This window comes from Antechinus flavipes, chromosome 4 (genome assembly GCF_016432865.1).
Source record: "Antechinus flavipes isolate AdamAnt ecotype Samford, QLD, Australia chromosome 4, AdamAnt_v2, whole genome shotgun sequence".
Classification (NCBI taxonomy): domain Eukaryota; kingdom Metazoa; phylum Chordata; class Mammalia; order Dasyuromorphia; family Dasyuridae; genus Antechinus; species Antechinus flavipes.
The window spans coordinates 382,998,471-383,014,592 of record NC_067401.1 but is presented as its reverse complement, the minus strand read 5'-3'; the positions used below and the strand labels follow the sequence as shown (position 1 = coordinate 383,014,592).

Genomic DNA, 16,122 nt, shown 5'->3' with positions numbered 1-16,122 from the left:
TAGGTGGGGAGGCAGCCCTGACGGAGGAGACAGCGAGGGTAGGGCCCCCCCCAATCTCTGAGCTTTGCTTCCACAACAGAACATTCAGCCTCTGAGTCTCGGGCTGATAAGGATGGGCCAAGTCTAATGTTAGGGCAGGCTATTGGTCCGGCATAGAAGGTGCTGCATCCCCTGTCAGAGAGCTTGGATTTGGACCTCGGATACCCGCGTGCCCCTGAAAAGTCCCTTGATGACACATTTTGGACAAGAGGCCCCTCCAGCTCTTAATCTTTGATAGCAGGACGAGATGAGGCTGGACATTCGAAAGACTTTTTCATAAAGGACCATGAGATTGGGAAATGTTTTCACTCTATTTTCCCAGGGAAGCTTAAGAGAAGGAGTCTCTCCTTGGTGTCTCTTTCCCCCATGATGGTCATCATCCTGCCCCACTCCCCATCCCATAAAACGGTGCGAGAGAACATAGGAATATAGACTTTAATTGTTGTGCTGCTGCTAATAACCAGAAGTGCAATTAACCCATCCAAGGTGGATTTGGATGGCACAGTGTCAACAGGAAATCCCTATCCCTGCCCCAGGGAAAGGGTCCTGGGCGAACAGTGACATTAATACCAGGCCTCAGGGGGAAGGGAGCTGGAGGAAGAGGGGGCACTCCTCTTGGATTAGGGTTCAGCTCCTGCCCAGAACAACTCCAAATGGAAATAGGCCATTCTAGGAAATGGTCTGATAACTCCAGACCCCTATCAGCTGAGCTGCATCCCCTTCTCTTTATGTCCAAGTACAGGTTTCTCTTGGAAGCTAGGGTGAAGGGAGGTCCCCATTTGAATGGTATTGAGAAGAGAGGAGGAACTCGATGTCTCCATCCCCAGGCTAGGCCCCAGGAAGCCAGATTATTCTCACAATCCCAATTCACTGAAATCAGTGAGATGAGGGTAGTATTCTGGTTTCCAACTCTTTCTGTTCATAACTTCCTTATCTTCTTATCGAATATAACACAGTGTTAGAAGTCAGTACCACTGATACTGGTACCCCTCCCATTGTTCTCCATGCCCCTCTCTGTAGAATTGCTCTAAACCAACAAATATCTGGGGCAAACCTTGATTTGCAAACAGTCCTCCAAACCTGAGGGAAAGGAACATATGGACACAGGACTGAATGTGCCTGATGGTGAGATGAGGTATGGGGCAAGAGGAGACTGAGGGACCATGGCTGTAACCTGAAGCTTTGTTGAGGACTGGAAATGCTCTGGGAAGCTATCCTGGGAGAGTGCCAGCCGTGCCAGGCTACAGGGCAGAGACCATCCTCTAGTAAAACAATGCACCAGAGACGTAAAGTTTTCTGGATTTGCTTAACACCATTCTGATCACTGTAAGGATTCCTCCTGCCCCTCCTCGATGTCAGCCAGAAAGTTGGTGGTCAAGTCTGCAGATATGGAGACGCCCATTAGATCGCTTTGATTTTACGCCTGTGTGTGATGTGGGGAGTGGGGGGGTCAGTCTGTGGCCGAAATGCCACACGCACTAACTGGCTCAAGGATAGAATAATTCGGGCTGATAACTCCTTGTCTTTAGCTTGATGTGAACAGCTTCCAGAGTCAGCGCAGGACTATCTAGAGAAAGAGTCAATGCTCCAAGCTCAGCCCAGGAAGGAGCTCAGCCTTGGATACCTTCCTTTTCCTACCTTACCCTAACCTGTCTCTAATCTCTGCACCGTACCTGTATTCCAGCCTGTATTCCTCTCACCTTTCAGTTGGCAAGTCTCCATCAAAAACAGCTGGGTCAGCCATCCTGATGGGAACCAGCTTCATGCGGCTCCATCGCTTTTTTGATACTGATACTTTGGCATCTGGAAAGTTGCTGATGTAGGCGAACCCAGCAGGAGAGGGTTTCCTGTTTCTTTGCTCAAGATCTGGACATCCAGTGACCCCATTTTCTTGGTGGGTCTCAGGGTTGCTGCTATTGCTAGTTCCAATTTGGAGCAGACGAGGTATCCAGACTTTTTTTTGCAAATCCCTTTCAAAAATTGGCCAGTGTCCCCTCCCCTGTGCTTATTATGATCCTAGGGCGGCCTGAGGTTATGTGGTAGGGTGAGGAGAGGGCCGGCCAAACACACCCAGAAACTGCGGCTGCCACTGGAGGAATCACCGGCCCAGATGTCAGCTTCTAAACAGTTTTAGCAAATCCAGCATCTGCTCTGTGACTGGTTCCTGGCTTGATAAGGCAGCCCCTGTTCTGTAACCTGTCAGAGCGGGTCTCTTCAGCTTCTGCTAGCCCCCACCACTGCCACTATGGAGATGTCTTCTTTGTCCCGTCTTTCCTGGGGCCATGTTTGCCCTCATTGTCTGGTGTGATCACCCCCACCCCTGCCTGGTCTCAGGTGCAGCTTCCTGCTTTCCTTTTCCTGCTTGTCAGACAAAGTCTGGCCCTAGTCTATCACTGGGTTAAGGCAGTCCCCCAAATTCCTCAGGGGAGGAACGGCCTATTGCATCAGGCTCTGGGAGACATAGGACGCTGTCTCCAGCCGTAAGGACAGTTATAGGAAGGATATGGACAGCATGGACAGGGTAGCGGCCATCTATCTTTCAATAGCTGAGGTGGGAGAGCCCCTGCTTGAGACCCTCTGGACCTTTGTTCAGTGACTTTTCAGGGAGCATTTTTGTACTCTTCGAAGAGAGGCCCAAGTAGAGGTGAGTGGATTTCAGGGCCCCTGGAGGTTTTGCCCACTTTTCTGCCATGTACTGAAGAAGCTGAGTAAATCCCCCAGCCCGCCAAGGAATAGTGAGTTTCTGAGGAGCCAGGCCCTCGAGGGAGAGCCAGGCCGAGACTAGGAGTCTGAGACACACAGGGCTTCCACAGCATCGCTCAGTCCCTGATTGACGCCTCCCACTGCGAGGAGGCAGCTTTTGATGACGATGCTGGAGCAGGCACAGCGGGGAGTGGGCATGGGGGGCAGGCTCTCCCATTTGTTCTTCTCTGGGTGGAAGGCCTCTGCTGTCTCCAGGACTGTGGGCTGGTTCCCTGAAAAAGCAGATAAAAGGCATGGGTACCTACGTCTTCCAGAACAAACCCCTGCTTGGTTTCACCACCCATATCCCACTCATGGACTTCATCATCCTTGGCTCCAGAGGGTCTTTGTGGCCAGCATGCTGGCATGATGTAACACTAAACCTAACGCCCAGAGGCCCGAGTTCTAGCTTCATCTAGGCCACAACAAACTAGCCCAATGACCTCAGGCAAATGAGTGAATCTCCTTCTATACAATGAAAACAATAATGTTCCTACTGCCCATCACAAGTGTCTGTTTTGTAAACCTAATACATTAAAGAAATGTAAGTTATAGATAACACTGGATGTTCACCCATAACAAGCAGATGAGTGGTTGTTGTGTGATACAGTGGAAAGAGGAAAAGTGAAAGGAAGAAGCATTTATTAAGCACCTACTATGTGCCAGGTAGGGCAGCTAGATGATACATAGCGCATAGAGCACTGGGGCTGGAATCAGGAAAATCTCTGAATTCCAATCTGGCTACAAACATTTCTTCACTTGTGTGACTCTGGGCAAGTCATTTCTCCTGGGTCTGTCTCAGTTTCTTCATCTGTAAAATGAGCTGGAGAAGGAAATATCAAACTGCTCCAGTATCTTTACCAAGAAATCCCCAAATGGAGATGTGAAGACAGGTACAATTGAACAGATTGATCCTATAAGGGGTAGATGCTATTATTATCTCCATTTTACAGTTGAGTAAACTGAGGCAGACAAAGTTTATGTGACTTTTTTAGGATCATATAGCTAGTAAATGTCTAAGGCTACATTTGAACTCAGGTCTCCTTAACTCTAGTTATAGCATTCTACCTCTCAAGCTGCCTGGATCTGGAGGCAGAGGACTTGAGTTCAAATTCTGTAGGACTTTGTGTAAAATATTTAATCTTTTGGGGCTCAGTTTTCTCCTATATAAAATGAGGGGGTTGAGTGATATGACTTTTTAGGCCTTTTCTAGTTTGTAGTCTAGGGTCTTCTGGTGCCCTTCCCTGATATTTTACCTTAATTTCATCTCCATAGGAGCTGAGCCTCTCCCTACCCATGCTGCTCTTCTTAGGTCCTTCCTACCACAGCCGGGTTTCTTAGCCTTATTGTGTCCCTTGGGCAGGCTGGGGAAGCCTGGGCACCCTTTTCAAATTGCTGTTTTTAAATGCATAAAATAAAGTACATAGGATTAACAAGGAGACTAGTGGTTAATGAAAATAAAAATGTCACTTTTCCCCCATCCAAATTCATGGACCCGTAGTTCATATTTTTATTTTTTACCAGAGAGCTCTCTCTTAGGAGTTCAACAGTCAGCTTTTCTGAAGCCTAGGCCAATTAATTAGGAGCTTGAACTGAGGATGAAAAGGGCTCCAGCCTCCTGTTCCCTTAGCCCCTAACCCCCAGACGCTCCAGAAACTAGCTTCCTAGAACAGACTGTCTTTGAGGGCAAGTGTGGTTTCATTTGAATTTTGTATCTCTAGATCTCTAGATTTTGCCTGACACGTAGTGAGATTAAATGTGTACCAAAAAATTCATTCCATTTTGAGATGTTCATTCTTCTTCTTCCTTTTCTTCTTCCTTCTCTTCTTTTTCTTTTTCCTTTTTCTTTTCTTTTTCTTCTTCTCCTTTCTCTTTCTACTCTTCCTTCCTTTCCTCTTCTTCATTCTCTTCCTTTCCTTCTCCTTTACATCTTCTTCCTCCTCTTCACTGTCTCTGAGTGTGTCTCTCTCTGTCTGTATTTTTCTGTCTCTCTCCCCTTTCTTTGTCTCTATCTCTCTCTGAAATAAGGGATTATATTCAATTTTCTCAAAGATTTTTCTGACTTAAATCATCTATGACTCTCATTTAAATATCATGAGAAAGCCAGCCATGAAGGATGGAGCACAGAAATGGGAAGAAATGAAACAGAATGGTGGAAAGAATCATTTAGAGACAAAATTTTCCAAAAACAATAATTTGATCTAAACCTCATGTGTACCAGGATTCTAAGGATCAATGCCCCATGATCCTATGTAGCTAACTGCCAGGCCCTTGTCAGTTGTACGCTGGTGAATGTTTGTTTAGCTCTCCAAGAAAAAAAATTATACACAAAAATTTTTTAAGATTAATCTATGGTATCAATATTTTCTCTATCATTTTCTTAAGTCTAGACAATCAATATGACAATAAATCAGACCCTGATCTGTGACATTTTTTGATTTCCAATGTATAAATGTCCATGCTGAAAATGTAACAATCTACCTAGCCCAGACCAGTAAGAGCTAGATGCAACATATTCTGTATGTCTTGATGTTCTCTAAAAAAGGGGCAAACTCAGCCTTCAGATCCCTAGTGATTCCCTGTAACTGTGATGGTGATTGAAATTCTAAGTGGAATGTTAGTCCTAGGATAGAGAGCCAGAAGGGGTCTAGCCCTCTAGTTCAATCCTCTCATTTTTAAAGATGGGGAAACTGAATCCCAGAAAGAAGGGATAGCTTGTCCAATGTTACAAAACTGGCAAATCTTTGTTTCATTTTCTGCATTTGTATTCCCAGTATTTAATACAGTTCCTGGCGTGTAGCTGTCATTTAAATGCATGTGATTTTATTGCAGAGCAGCACATTTGGGCTTTGAAGCAGAACCAATGGTGTTTTGCCTCCAAGTCCATCTTTCTTTCTACCATGGTGGGCGTTTTTTGATCTTTGGGAAAAGGAATAGCTCTGCTTTCAGCGTATTATTGATGGTTGCCATTGCTCATTTGATACTGCCCTAAACCCCATGGCATCAACCCAGCCAGTCAATACTGGCCAAAGTGCCTTGATTCTTACCCAGACCACCAGCCACTATGACTCGTCCTCTTAAGCATCCTGATACAAAGTCAGCTCTGCGCTTCTTTAGGAATGAAGACCTCTCTATCTTCATCCAACCTCCTATGGGTCAAGAAAGGAAGAGAAAAGATGTTGACAACAATCAATGCGACTTCTGAGACAGCAACTAAATTCCTGATGTCTGGGGTGGGAGCAAGTATACAAGAGTCTATTCACACCTGACACTCATCATCATCAACTGCATCCTTTGAGGCATGTAAAGGATGGATTAAATTCATCTTCCTGAGTTCAGAACTGGCCTCAGACACTTACTAGCTGTGTGACCCTGCACAAATCACTGTTTGCCTCAGTTTCCTCTTCTGTAAAATGAGCTGCAGAAAGAAATGGCAAACCAGTCTGAAATCTTTGCCAAGAAAATCCCAAAGATTTTATGGGATCAGAAGATTATAGATTTAGAGTCCAAAGGGGCCATAGAGATCAGCTAAGCCAGCAGTTCTCAAACATTTTTGGTCTTAGAATGATTGAGGACCCCAAAGAGCTTCTATTTGTAAGGCTTGCATCTATTGGTATTTACCCTATTAGAAGTTAAAACTAATAAAAATCTTAAAATATTTATTCATTAAAAACTAGAATAGATCCATTACATGTTAATATAAAAACATATGCTTATGAAAAATATTTTCCAAAACAAAAATGAAATTTAGTGAGGAGAATGTTGTTTATACATTTTTTTTTGTTTTTCATATCTCTTTAATATTTGACTGATAGAAAATAACTGGATTCTCCCATTGGTTTCTGTATTTGATCTCTTGTGATTCGCTGTTTTGATTAAAGTATATGAAGAAAATCCCTCCTCACACAGATATGTAGAAGAGAGGAGGGTTATAATAGTCAAATGATGTCTTAGTCTAGATTATGAAAATTGTCTTGTCCTTGTGGATTCTCTGAAAGAGTCATGAGGAGCCACATGTGGAGTCCACCGACCATAATTTGAAAACTATTGATTTCACCTCAGTTTCTCATTTTACAAAAGAGGAAATTAAGTCCAATAGAAATGAAGTGATTTCCCCCAGTGTCAGAGGCAGCAGACTCCAAATTAAGCTTAGTATCTACTATCTGCTGCTCCACATTACCTCACAGCTCTTCCCTGCCCCCTCATTTAGCCTTGATTGTGGAATTGAGTTTTAACTAATTCTACTCAGGTCCACATGATACTCCACAAGGGCCTTGTCCCAATCCTATTGTCTGTAATGTCTACATGTCTGAAGGAGTTGTCCCTGTGAGTCCTCCAGTTCATCCCACTGTATGACCGTAGGTAAGGTACTTTACTTCTCTGATACTCAGTTTTCTTGGCTGTAAAATGTAGAATTGGATTAAGTAATCTCTAATGTCCCTTCTAGTTCTAATATTCCTTTTTTTTCCACCATAAGAAAAGTCAATTGTACAAGCATTTATTAAGTGTCTGCCAGGTACCAGACAAGCACTTTGTAAACCTGAAAGTTTGATAGAAGCATGTAGCTCTGACATTCTACAATTCTATTCTGTTCCATTATGTCTCCTTTCTCCACAAAGAGTTTTATCATATTGTCCCTAAACTAGAAAATTGCTTCTTCTCCTTGGACTTTGGTTTCCTCATCTGTAAAATAAGAAGTGTGGACTAGTGGTTGATAATGTTCTTCGCCATTCTAAATCTCAAGATTCTGTTAATTCAAATTTCTGTCCAAAGGGCACTGTTGTTCAGTCCTTCAATTATACTAGGTAAACTTATAGGCATTTTCCATGGAGTTTTCTTGGCAAAGATACTGGAGTGGTTTGCCATTCCCTTCTCTAGTGTGTCTCTGTTTCACAGATGAGGAACTGAGGTAGATGGGTTTTATTGACTTGCCCAAGTCACACAGCTAGCATATGTCTGAGGCTAGATTTAAATTCAGGTCTTCCTAGTCCCGGGCCCAGTGTTCTATCCACTGTACCATACCACCTGGCTGCCTCTATAAGTGCCCTACAGCAGTAAAGAATTTGGATTCTAGTTCCAGATTTGTCTCCAATTTGCTATATGTGTTCTTGATCAAATCATGGCCTCTTTCATAGTTCCTCAGCTTATCCATCTGTCAAATAGGAGTACAGAACACCGATCCTACCTACCTCATGCAGGTGCAGGGTTATTGTTAGGATGCTGTGAGAAAACAGATGGAAATAATCTTTGGCAAAAAACTATTCTTTAGATAACAGGTTTTTATATCTAGGGATGAACATGAATAACACTGAATAAGACATAATTATAATAACACCTTTATATATATATATATATGTATACACATACATATTTCTTTCTTTATGATAGGCTCGTGAAATAGTTACTGCAATTATAATTATTTTATTTATAGTTTGATCAATGAGACAATCAATAGGCAGTTGTTAAGTCCTTACAAAATTCAGAGGACTGTGCTAGGCACTAGAGAGACAGAGACAAAAATAAACAGTCTTTGCTCCCATAGAGCTTCTGTTTAATGGCAGTTGAGATAATTAAGAACTTAGGTAACTAGGTTAAGTAACTTTTTTTAAAAAAAATATTTTTTTTTATTTTGAAAAAAATTTCTTTACAACATTATCCCTTGCACTCACTTCTGTTCTGACTTTTCCCCTCCCTCTCTCCCTCCACTTCTTCCCCTAGATGGCAGGCAGTCCTATACATGTTAAATATATGATAGTATATCCTAGATACAATATATGTGTGCAGAACCAAACAGTTCTCTTGTTGCCCAGGAAGAATTGGATTCAGAAGGTAAAAATATAGGTTAAGTAACTTGTTTAAAATGAGACAGGTAGTTAATGTCTGGTAGCTAGGTGAAGCAGTGAATAAAACAAATGTGACCTCAAACACTTACTAGCTATATGACCCTGGGAAACTCAATTCTGTGAGTCTCAGTTTCCTCATTTGCAAAATAATCTGGAAAAGGAAATGGCAAACCAGTCTAGTAGCTAAGCCAAGAAAACCCCAAATGGAGTCATGAAGATTTGATCATGGCTGAACGACAACAGAAATTAATGGCTGAGGCAAGATTAGAACTTTTGACTCCAAGTTTGCTGCAGTACTTACCACACTTATTACACATATCTTTCTGTGCTCCCTGGGGCAAAGTTTAGACCTTGATCTCTTGTTCCCAACTAGTACATTGAGGTTTCCAGAACAAACATCATCTACTGCTGGTTGTGAGCTACCACTCTAAGTTAGGTTGATGGGGCTGGCTGAGCTGGTAGTTGAGGCTGGCAAGGAACAATCAGTAATGCCATCAAACAGAGTGGCACAACTCAGTCCTGGCCCAAGTGTACAGAGCACTGAGCAGAAAGACACCCTTTTGAAAGCAGAAAACTGAGAAACAATTTTTACTGCCAGTGTTTCTGATAAAGACCTCATTTCTAAAAAATAAAGAAAAGCAAGTCAAATTTCTAAGAATACATATCATTCCTCAATTGATAAATGTTCAAATGAAAGGAATAGTTTTTAGATGAATAAATTAAAGTCATTTATAGTCATATGAAAAAATGCTCTGAATCACTATTGATTAGAGAAATGCAAATTAAAATAACTCCGAGGTACCACTTTATATCTCTCAGATTGGCTAATATGACAGAAAAAGAAAATGGTAAATATTGGTGGGGATATGGGAAAATCAGAAAACTAATGCATTGTTGGTGGAGTTGTGAATTGATCCAACTATTCTGGAGAACAGGTCCCTAAAACTATGCCCAAAGAGCAATCAAATTGTACATACAATGAGGAGTTGGACATGACTGAAAAATGCCACCAATAAGTCTATATTCCAAAGAGATAATTAAAAAGGAAAAGGACCCACAAGTATAAAAATATTTATAGCAACTCTTTTTGTGAGGGGAAAGAACTGGAAATTGAGGGGATGTCCATCAACTAAGAATTGGGTGACAAAGTATGGTATAGGAATGTAATGGAATACTATTTTGCTAAAAAAAAAATGATGAGCAGGTGGATTTCAGAAAAGTCTGAAAAGATTTACACGATCTGATACTGAGTGAAGTGAGCAGAACCAGGAGAATATTTTACACAGTAACAGCAACATTAGGCAATAATTAACTTTAATAGACTTAGGTCTTCTCAGCAATACAACGATCCAAAACAATTCCAAAAGACCCACGATGGAAAATGCTATCCACATCCAAAGAAAGAACTATATGAAGACTGAATGCAGATCAAAACATTCTATTTTATTTTTTGTGATTATTCCTTTTTGTTCTGATTTTTCTTTCACATCATGACTAATATGGAAATGTTCAGTATGATTGTACAGATATGAGCTATATCAGATTGCTTGCTGTCACAGGGAAAGGGGAGAAGGTGAAAGGGAATAAATGTAAAACTCAAAATCTTATAAAAATGAATGTTTATAAATGTGTATCTTTGCATGTTATTGTAAAAAATAAAATGTGATTAACAAAGGCAAAAAAAAAGGAAGAGACCCTTCCAGCTCCTAGCTTACCAGACTAGGCCGTAGTTGTGAGGCTCAAGGAGCTAGATGGAGTCCTAAGCAGACAGATAGTATATTCTGGCAAGTCCACATTCAATTTAGTGTCATCAAATCATAGATTTAGAGCTCAAAGGGACTTTGTTGTTCAGTTGTGTCTGACTCTTTGTGATCCCATTTGTTTTTTGTTTTGTTTTTTAGCAAAGTTACTAGAGTGATTTGCCATTTTCTCCTCTAGCTCATTTTACAGATGATGAAACTGAGGCAAACAGGATTAAGTGACTTGTCCAAGGTCACAGAGCTAGTGTCTGAGACCAGATTCAAACTCACTCAGACACAGCACTCTATCTTTCCACTATAATATCTAGCTATCTTTCACAGGGACTTCAGGGGTCCTCATCTAGTCCAATCCCTTAGTTTTACAGATGAGGAAACTGAGGCCCAATTAAATGATTTGTCTAAGGTCACACCACAAGCAAGTGAAAGTGCTAAAATGTGAACTCAGATATTTTAATACCAAATTTAGCATTTTCCATCACACCAGGCTATTTCCCATGTGATAATTTGAGTTATCACTGGGAGGAAAAAGCTACATACCCTAGAGATAGGAATTTTCTAGTGTTAAAGTATGTTTGTTTATACAAATGCCTATTTACAAGTGAACCTGATTGTGCTTTGTGTCCTGTTTGGTTATGCCCTTGCCTGGTTCTGGCTCTAAGTCATAATAAGCTTCCTTTTTCTGCCAAGAGTAGCATTTCCTCCTTCCACTTATTTGATACATGTTTATTAAGTGCCTACTGTGTGCCAAGCACTATCCTATCTTCTAGGAATATATAGATATAAGATAATGGGGAAAGATACATCCATGCATAAATAAATATAACAAATAAAAAATAATAATTGGTAGCAAGAGTCATCTGGGTAAATTCTCCAAGAAATATAGGAAAGGAGATGATGCTTTCAGTTGGGGAATCAAGAAAAGCTTCATGAATTCCTAGTCTTGAAGAAAGAGAAGGATTTCCATGATCAGGCCTATATGAATGCACAAAATTGTTCAAGGGGCAGAACAAGATCAAAACACAGGGTGTGAAAAGTCTGGAGAAGATGGACTGGAGCCAGATTCTGAAAGATCTGTTTAAATACTGGCTCTGGGAGTTTGTATGTTATCCAATAAACAAGAGGGAGCTGGTGAAGGTTTGGGGGCAGGAGAGTAGCCTGGTCACATATACCGTAGGAAAATGATTTTTATAGCTAGAGGAGGGATTGGAGAGGGATGAAACTGGAGGTGGAGGAAGTTTGACAGAGACGATGAAGGATAGTGGCAAAGTTAAGAAAAGTTCATGGGGCTGTGTAGCAAAAAGTCAGACAGAAGGAGCGAGAGCCTAGAAAGACAACCATTCAGAGCTTTCAGTGTCCTGGAAATAAGAAAGTGATGGCAATTCCCCTCCCTTTTCCTGCCTCCTTTTGTGTATGGTCTCCTCCTTTATATTTTAATTTTCTTGAAGGCAGGAAGTACATTTTTATTAACTATATCCCCAGCATCTAGCATACTGCCTGGCACACAGTAGGTACTTAATAAATATTTTATTGGATTGGTGTGAGAAAATAAAGGCACTCTATAAGTGGGTGTAGAGTTTGAAAGACTCACCCTGTTCCATGTCAAACACATCCATAGTCCTCATGAACTTGGGCTGTCGGTAGAGGCGGCCTTGCCGCAGGCCCCCCAGGCTATACAGATAGCCATCCATGGGGACAAAACTGGAGAAAGCTCTCTTGCAGGGGATGCTGGGAAACTTGGTCCATGAGCGTGTTTCAATATCAAAAACCTCAAAGGCATTGACTGCATACTTGGATTGACGACCCCCTAAAAGCCAAGATTAAAGACCCTCTGAAATCTATCCCATTTGACCCTCATTCCCTCCCCACCCCCACCAATCTAAAGATTCCAGATCAAAGCAGAGCCTTTCCTGTGCTTGCTACCCCAAGGAAGGAGATTCCAACTGAAAAAGGCCCCTACAGAGTGGCTCCCATCCCTCTTGGTGCCAGAGTGTTGTATCAGTGTAATAAGCATATTATAACTTTTCTAAAGGTTCCTTCTTAATCCTTTCCTCGCCTCCCCCTTCCTGAGAGAGCAACTAATGTGCCTCTTTCTCCCTTAAATGGGGGTAACCACTTTTTTTTCAGGGAGCCTATCCTGATTGACCCATATCCAGTTCTGACTGCTTCTCAGCCTCATGTCCCATTAGAGCTTATATATTTAGTCAATTTTACAATCATAGATATAGTTCAGGTCAAATAGTCCAACCCTATTATTTTACAGATGAAGAAATTGGGACCCAAATAGAAATGACTTGTTCAAGGTCACACAGCCTGCATAAGTGAGAAAGTCCAGATTCAAATGCTGTCTCTTAATTCCCAATCCAAAGACTTTCTGTGCTGACTTTCATTTGTGCTTATTTAGAAGTTGCTCTGAAAATTCAGTTGTGCACATGTACCTTTGTCTTTCTCCCCCATCAAATAGGAATCTCCCTCAAAATACACAAGTTTGGTTTTCTTTTTTGCCCCCATAAAGCCATGACCTTGGATAATTTTACTTTCTGTTCTGTTCTGTTTCCTTCTGAAAGATAAAAATATTTATGAGATGATCTCTGAGGTCCCTTTTCACTCTAATATTTATTAATTATATAGCAGCTCTATGAGGGTAAGGTCAGTGAGTCCTTTTTGCTTTGTACCTCTGCCCTGCTCCACAAGATCTAGAAGATGGTTCTGTACATTCCCCAAAGTAGAGAAACGATAAACTAACTCCTAGAGTACATCAAGTGTACGTGTAGCCCGTTCTTACCTAGCACATAAATCTTGGAACCTCGGAGAAAGGAAGTAGCAGCATACCTTGGGGTGGGCATAGGGGCTAATGATACCCACATGTCCTTGAGCATGTCATAGTGCTGTAGGTGGTTGTGGGGGCGGAGATCCAGCCCCATTCCTCCTGCTGCATATACCCTGTAATCTAAAGAGATAGACCACAGTCAGGGTTAGTGAGCAACTTGCTAGTGAATCTGAAGCCCCATATAACGCCCTCTGAGGTCAGGAGTTTCAAGGTTTCCTTCCTGTGCAATGTCCTGCACATTTGGTACAGAAGTTGGGTCTGTGCCACTCTGGTGGCATGATTAATGTCCCCTGCCAGTCTCATCAGCTAAGCCAATTCTGTCAAATTCCCAGAGCACCTAGCCTAGGGTGACTTTATGCTTTCTGTACTCTGACTTCTTTCCTTCCTCAACTAAGGACAGCCAAAAGGAAAGCCATAAAATTCTCCTTTTGGGAACCAAATTGGAGAAACTCTCCTTTTCTCTGGTCATTTTCTTTACTTGACAGGGCCCAGGACAAATGGGGATTATAAGAAAATGAAGAAAGAATTCCACCTCACATATCACAGTCCAAATGAGGCACCAGAGAAGGAAATACGTATAAGATATTTTCTGGGGATAGTGCCTGGTGCGTAGTGGACACTCAATAAATCTTTGTTCTCTTCCACTTTTTGCTCCTTCTTCCACTTTAATCTCTGTACTTTTACCCTGTGCTGTTGCCCATGCCTAGCATCCTCCTCACCTCTGCTTCTTCTTTCAGGACCCAGCAAAATCCCACCTTTTATAGCAGGACTTTTCTGATCCCTCTATCCACTGTATATGTGTATATCTTATATGTACTAAGTTATTTACATGTTGTCTTCCTTATCAGAATATGTTTTCCTTCGAAGGCAGGGATTGGCTTTTTTTTTTTTTTTTTTTTTTGCCTTTTTTTCTATCCCCAAGCCTTAACACAGTTCCTGGCACTCAGTAGGTGCTAAATAAGTGTTTGAGGATTTCTTGATAGACTATTCATAAAGGGAAAATGTTGAGACTAGATGGAAGCCTGTAGTTGAAAAGTACTATTATAGATATTCAGTTCTCGATTTATATTGATATTTCTGTAACAAAAGTTGGCATTCCCACTGGGGGCACAGGGAAGTTGAGAGGTGGGAAGGAGTGGTAGGAGAAATAACTAAAAAGCTCCAGATTGTTTAGGACAAGCTACAGAGTGATTGGTTGTCTCTAGACACCTGGACTCTCCCCCTTTCAGCCTTTATGATGTGCTGTTATGCTGTGTAAATCAGTTCAAAACTACCGAGTGTCAACCAGCTATTTGTGGCTGGGACACCTGTGAAGCAGAATTCAGGCTTTTGAACCTTTTTTGTTTGGGTGAGAGAAGAGCAAGGGGGCCTGATGGGTTATGGAAGCTTTCAGAAAAGTTGCAAGAGGAATAAACTGGGGATCCACTGTTCTAAACCCAACTCAAAATTCTCTTCCCTTTCCAACCCTTCAACAAGCCTGCCCTACTGATTTCCTGCCCTATTTCCAGCCCCTCTGTGCCCAAAGCCTGGTCTGGCTTGCCTTTTGTAGTGACGGAGATGCCCATGGCAGCCTCCCTCAGCACACTCCTCTTCTTCCACTTGCCTTCATCGATGTTGTACATCTCCACAATCTTCAGGGGCAGCTGATTGGTCCCCACACCCCCAATCACCATGATCCGTTTCCCCAGGGCAATGACAGCCACCCCAGCCCTGGCTGTGGGCATGGGGGGCAAGGAAGTCCACTGGTCAGCCTCAGGGGAGTAGACCTCAAAGCAGTCCATAGGGACCCCGTTGTCATCACAGCCTCCTATGGCATAGACCTGTCCTCCAGCCTCCACCAGGGATGAGTAGACCCGACGACTGGGTAATGGAGCCAGGGTCTTCCAATGGAAATCTTTGATGTTGGGCACCTCCATGGCAGTCACGGGTGGCACTGTCCGGGCATCCATCCCCTCACCTCTGTGGAGCAGTTACCCTGCCACCCCCTGAGAAGCAGCAGGGGCAGCTGCTCCAAGGGCAGGGAATAAGAGATCAGAGGCAAGAGATATGCTGACTAGTCCACAATCAATATCCCTCAGCCGCTTGCAGCATCCATCACTGGTCCTAGCTCCTGCCCACCCCCACAATCCCCCATGCCGACACACATACACACACATACACACACACACACACACAAACACACACACACACAAACACACACAAAGAGCAGCCGATTCTTTACCTTTCCTTATGGCTCCATCAATCCCGAGGCATCCACACCTGGCCCTAGGAGGACAATGGAGTGGAATCAAGGGCAGCTGGTTGAGTGAGCCTCCTCTCCTGAGCAGACTCCCTCTCCCTTTCTCCAACTTTAATTAACAGGGAAAGAAGCTGAGAATGCAACACAGCATGATCACACATCACATTGGGCTCCCCCCCATCCCCCCAACCCAACCAGGTTATGTCAGATCCCGCGTGGCTGATGTTTGGGGAGCAGCTTAAGGGACAGGTGGGGGTGGGGTGGGATTCACAGAGGTTCTTTCAGCTCGCTGCTCCACCTACACCCTTCCTGAGGAGGAAGGAGTTAAAAATCACTGGAGCCTCTGCTCTTTCTAACCCTCCCTCTGCAGTTCAAGACATTCTCCACTCCCACCATCCCTCCCCCAAACGCTGTCTCTCTCTCTCTTCTCTCTCTTCTCTCTCTCTCTCTCTCTCTCACACACACACACACACACACACACACACACACACACACACACACACACACTCTTTCTCTTTCTCTCTCTCTCTCTCTCTCTCTCTCTCTCTCTCTCTCTCTCTCTCTCTCTCTCTCTCTCTCTGTCACTGTTGATCAGGGGAGGGAAGCAAAAGACAGCCCATTAAGAGACACTGGAAATCACCCGCCTAGCTTAGAGTCTAAGAGAGAAGGTGA

At 42.8% G+C, this 16,122-nt stretch overlaps 1 protein-coding gene across 3 annotated transcripts in view; it reads right to left on the bottom strand.

Moving 5' to 3' along the window:
- Positions 1 to 460: 460 nt before the first annotated feature.
- The window catches only part of KLHDC8A (kelch domain containing 8A), a 29,843-nt gene continuing 14,181 nt past the window's right edge, over positions 461 to 16,122 (bottom strand). Inside the window, exons 2-8 of one of the 3 annotated variants that reach the window (XR_007953743.1) lie at positions 15,433 to 15,476; positions 14,752 to 15,216; positions 13,167 to 13,331; positions 11,973 to 12,188; positions 5,829 to 5,930; positions 4,038 to 4,799; positions 2,926 to 3,014 (exon numbers count right to left, since the gene is read on the bottom strand). Coding sequence is in view for 2 of the 3 variants with exons in the window: in XM_051998537.1 (XP_051854497.1) it covers positions 2,821 to 3,014; positions 5,829 to 5,930; positions 11,973 to 12,188; positions 13,167 to 13,331; positions 14,752 to 15,160 (1,086 nt within the window). In the remaining variant the exon portion in view is untranslated. Of the gene's footprint in view, positions 3,015 to 4,037; positions 4,800 to 5,828; positions 5,931 to 11,972; positions 12,189 to 13,166; positions 13,332 to 14,751; positions 15,217 to 15,432; positions 15,868 to 16,122 lie in introns of those variants that run through there. The other 2 variants (XM_051998537.1, XM_051998538.1) reach the window with 2 other exon arrangements.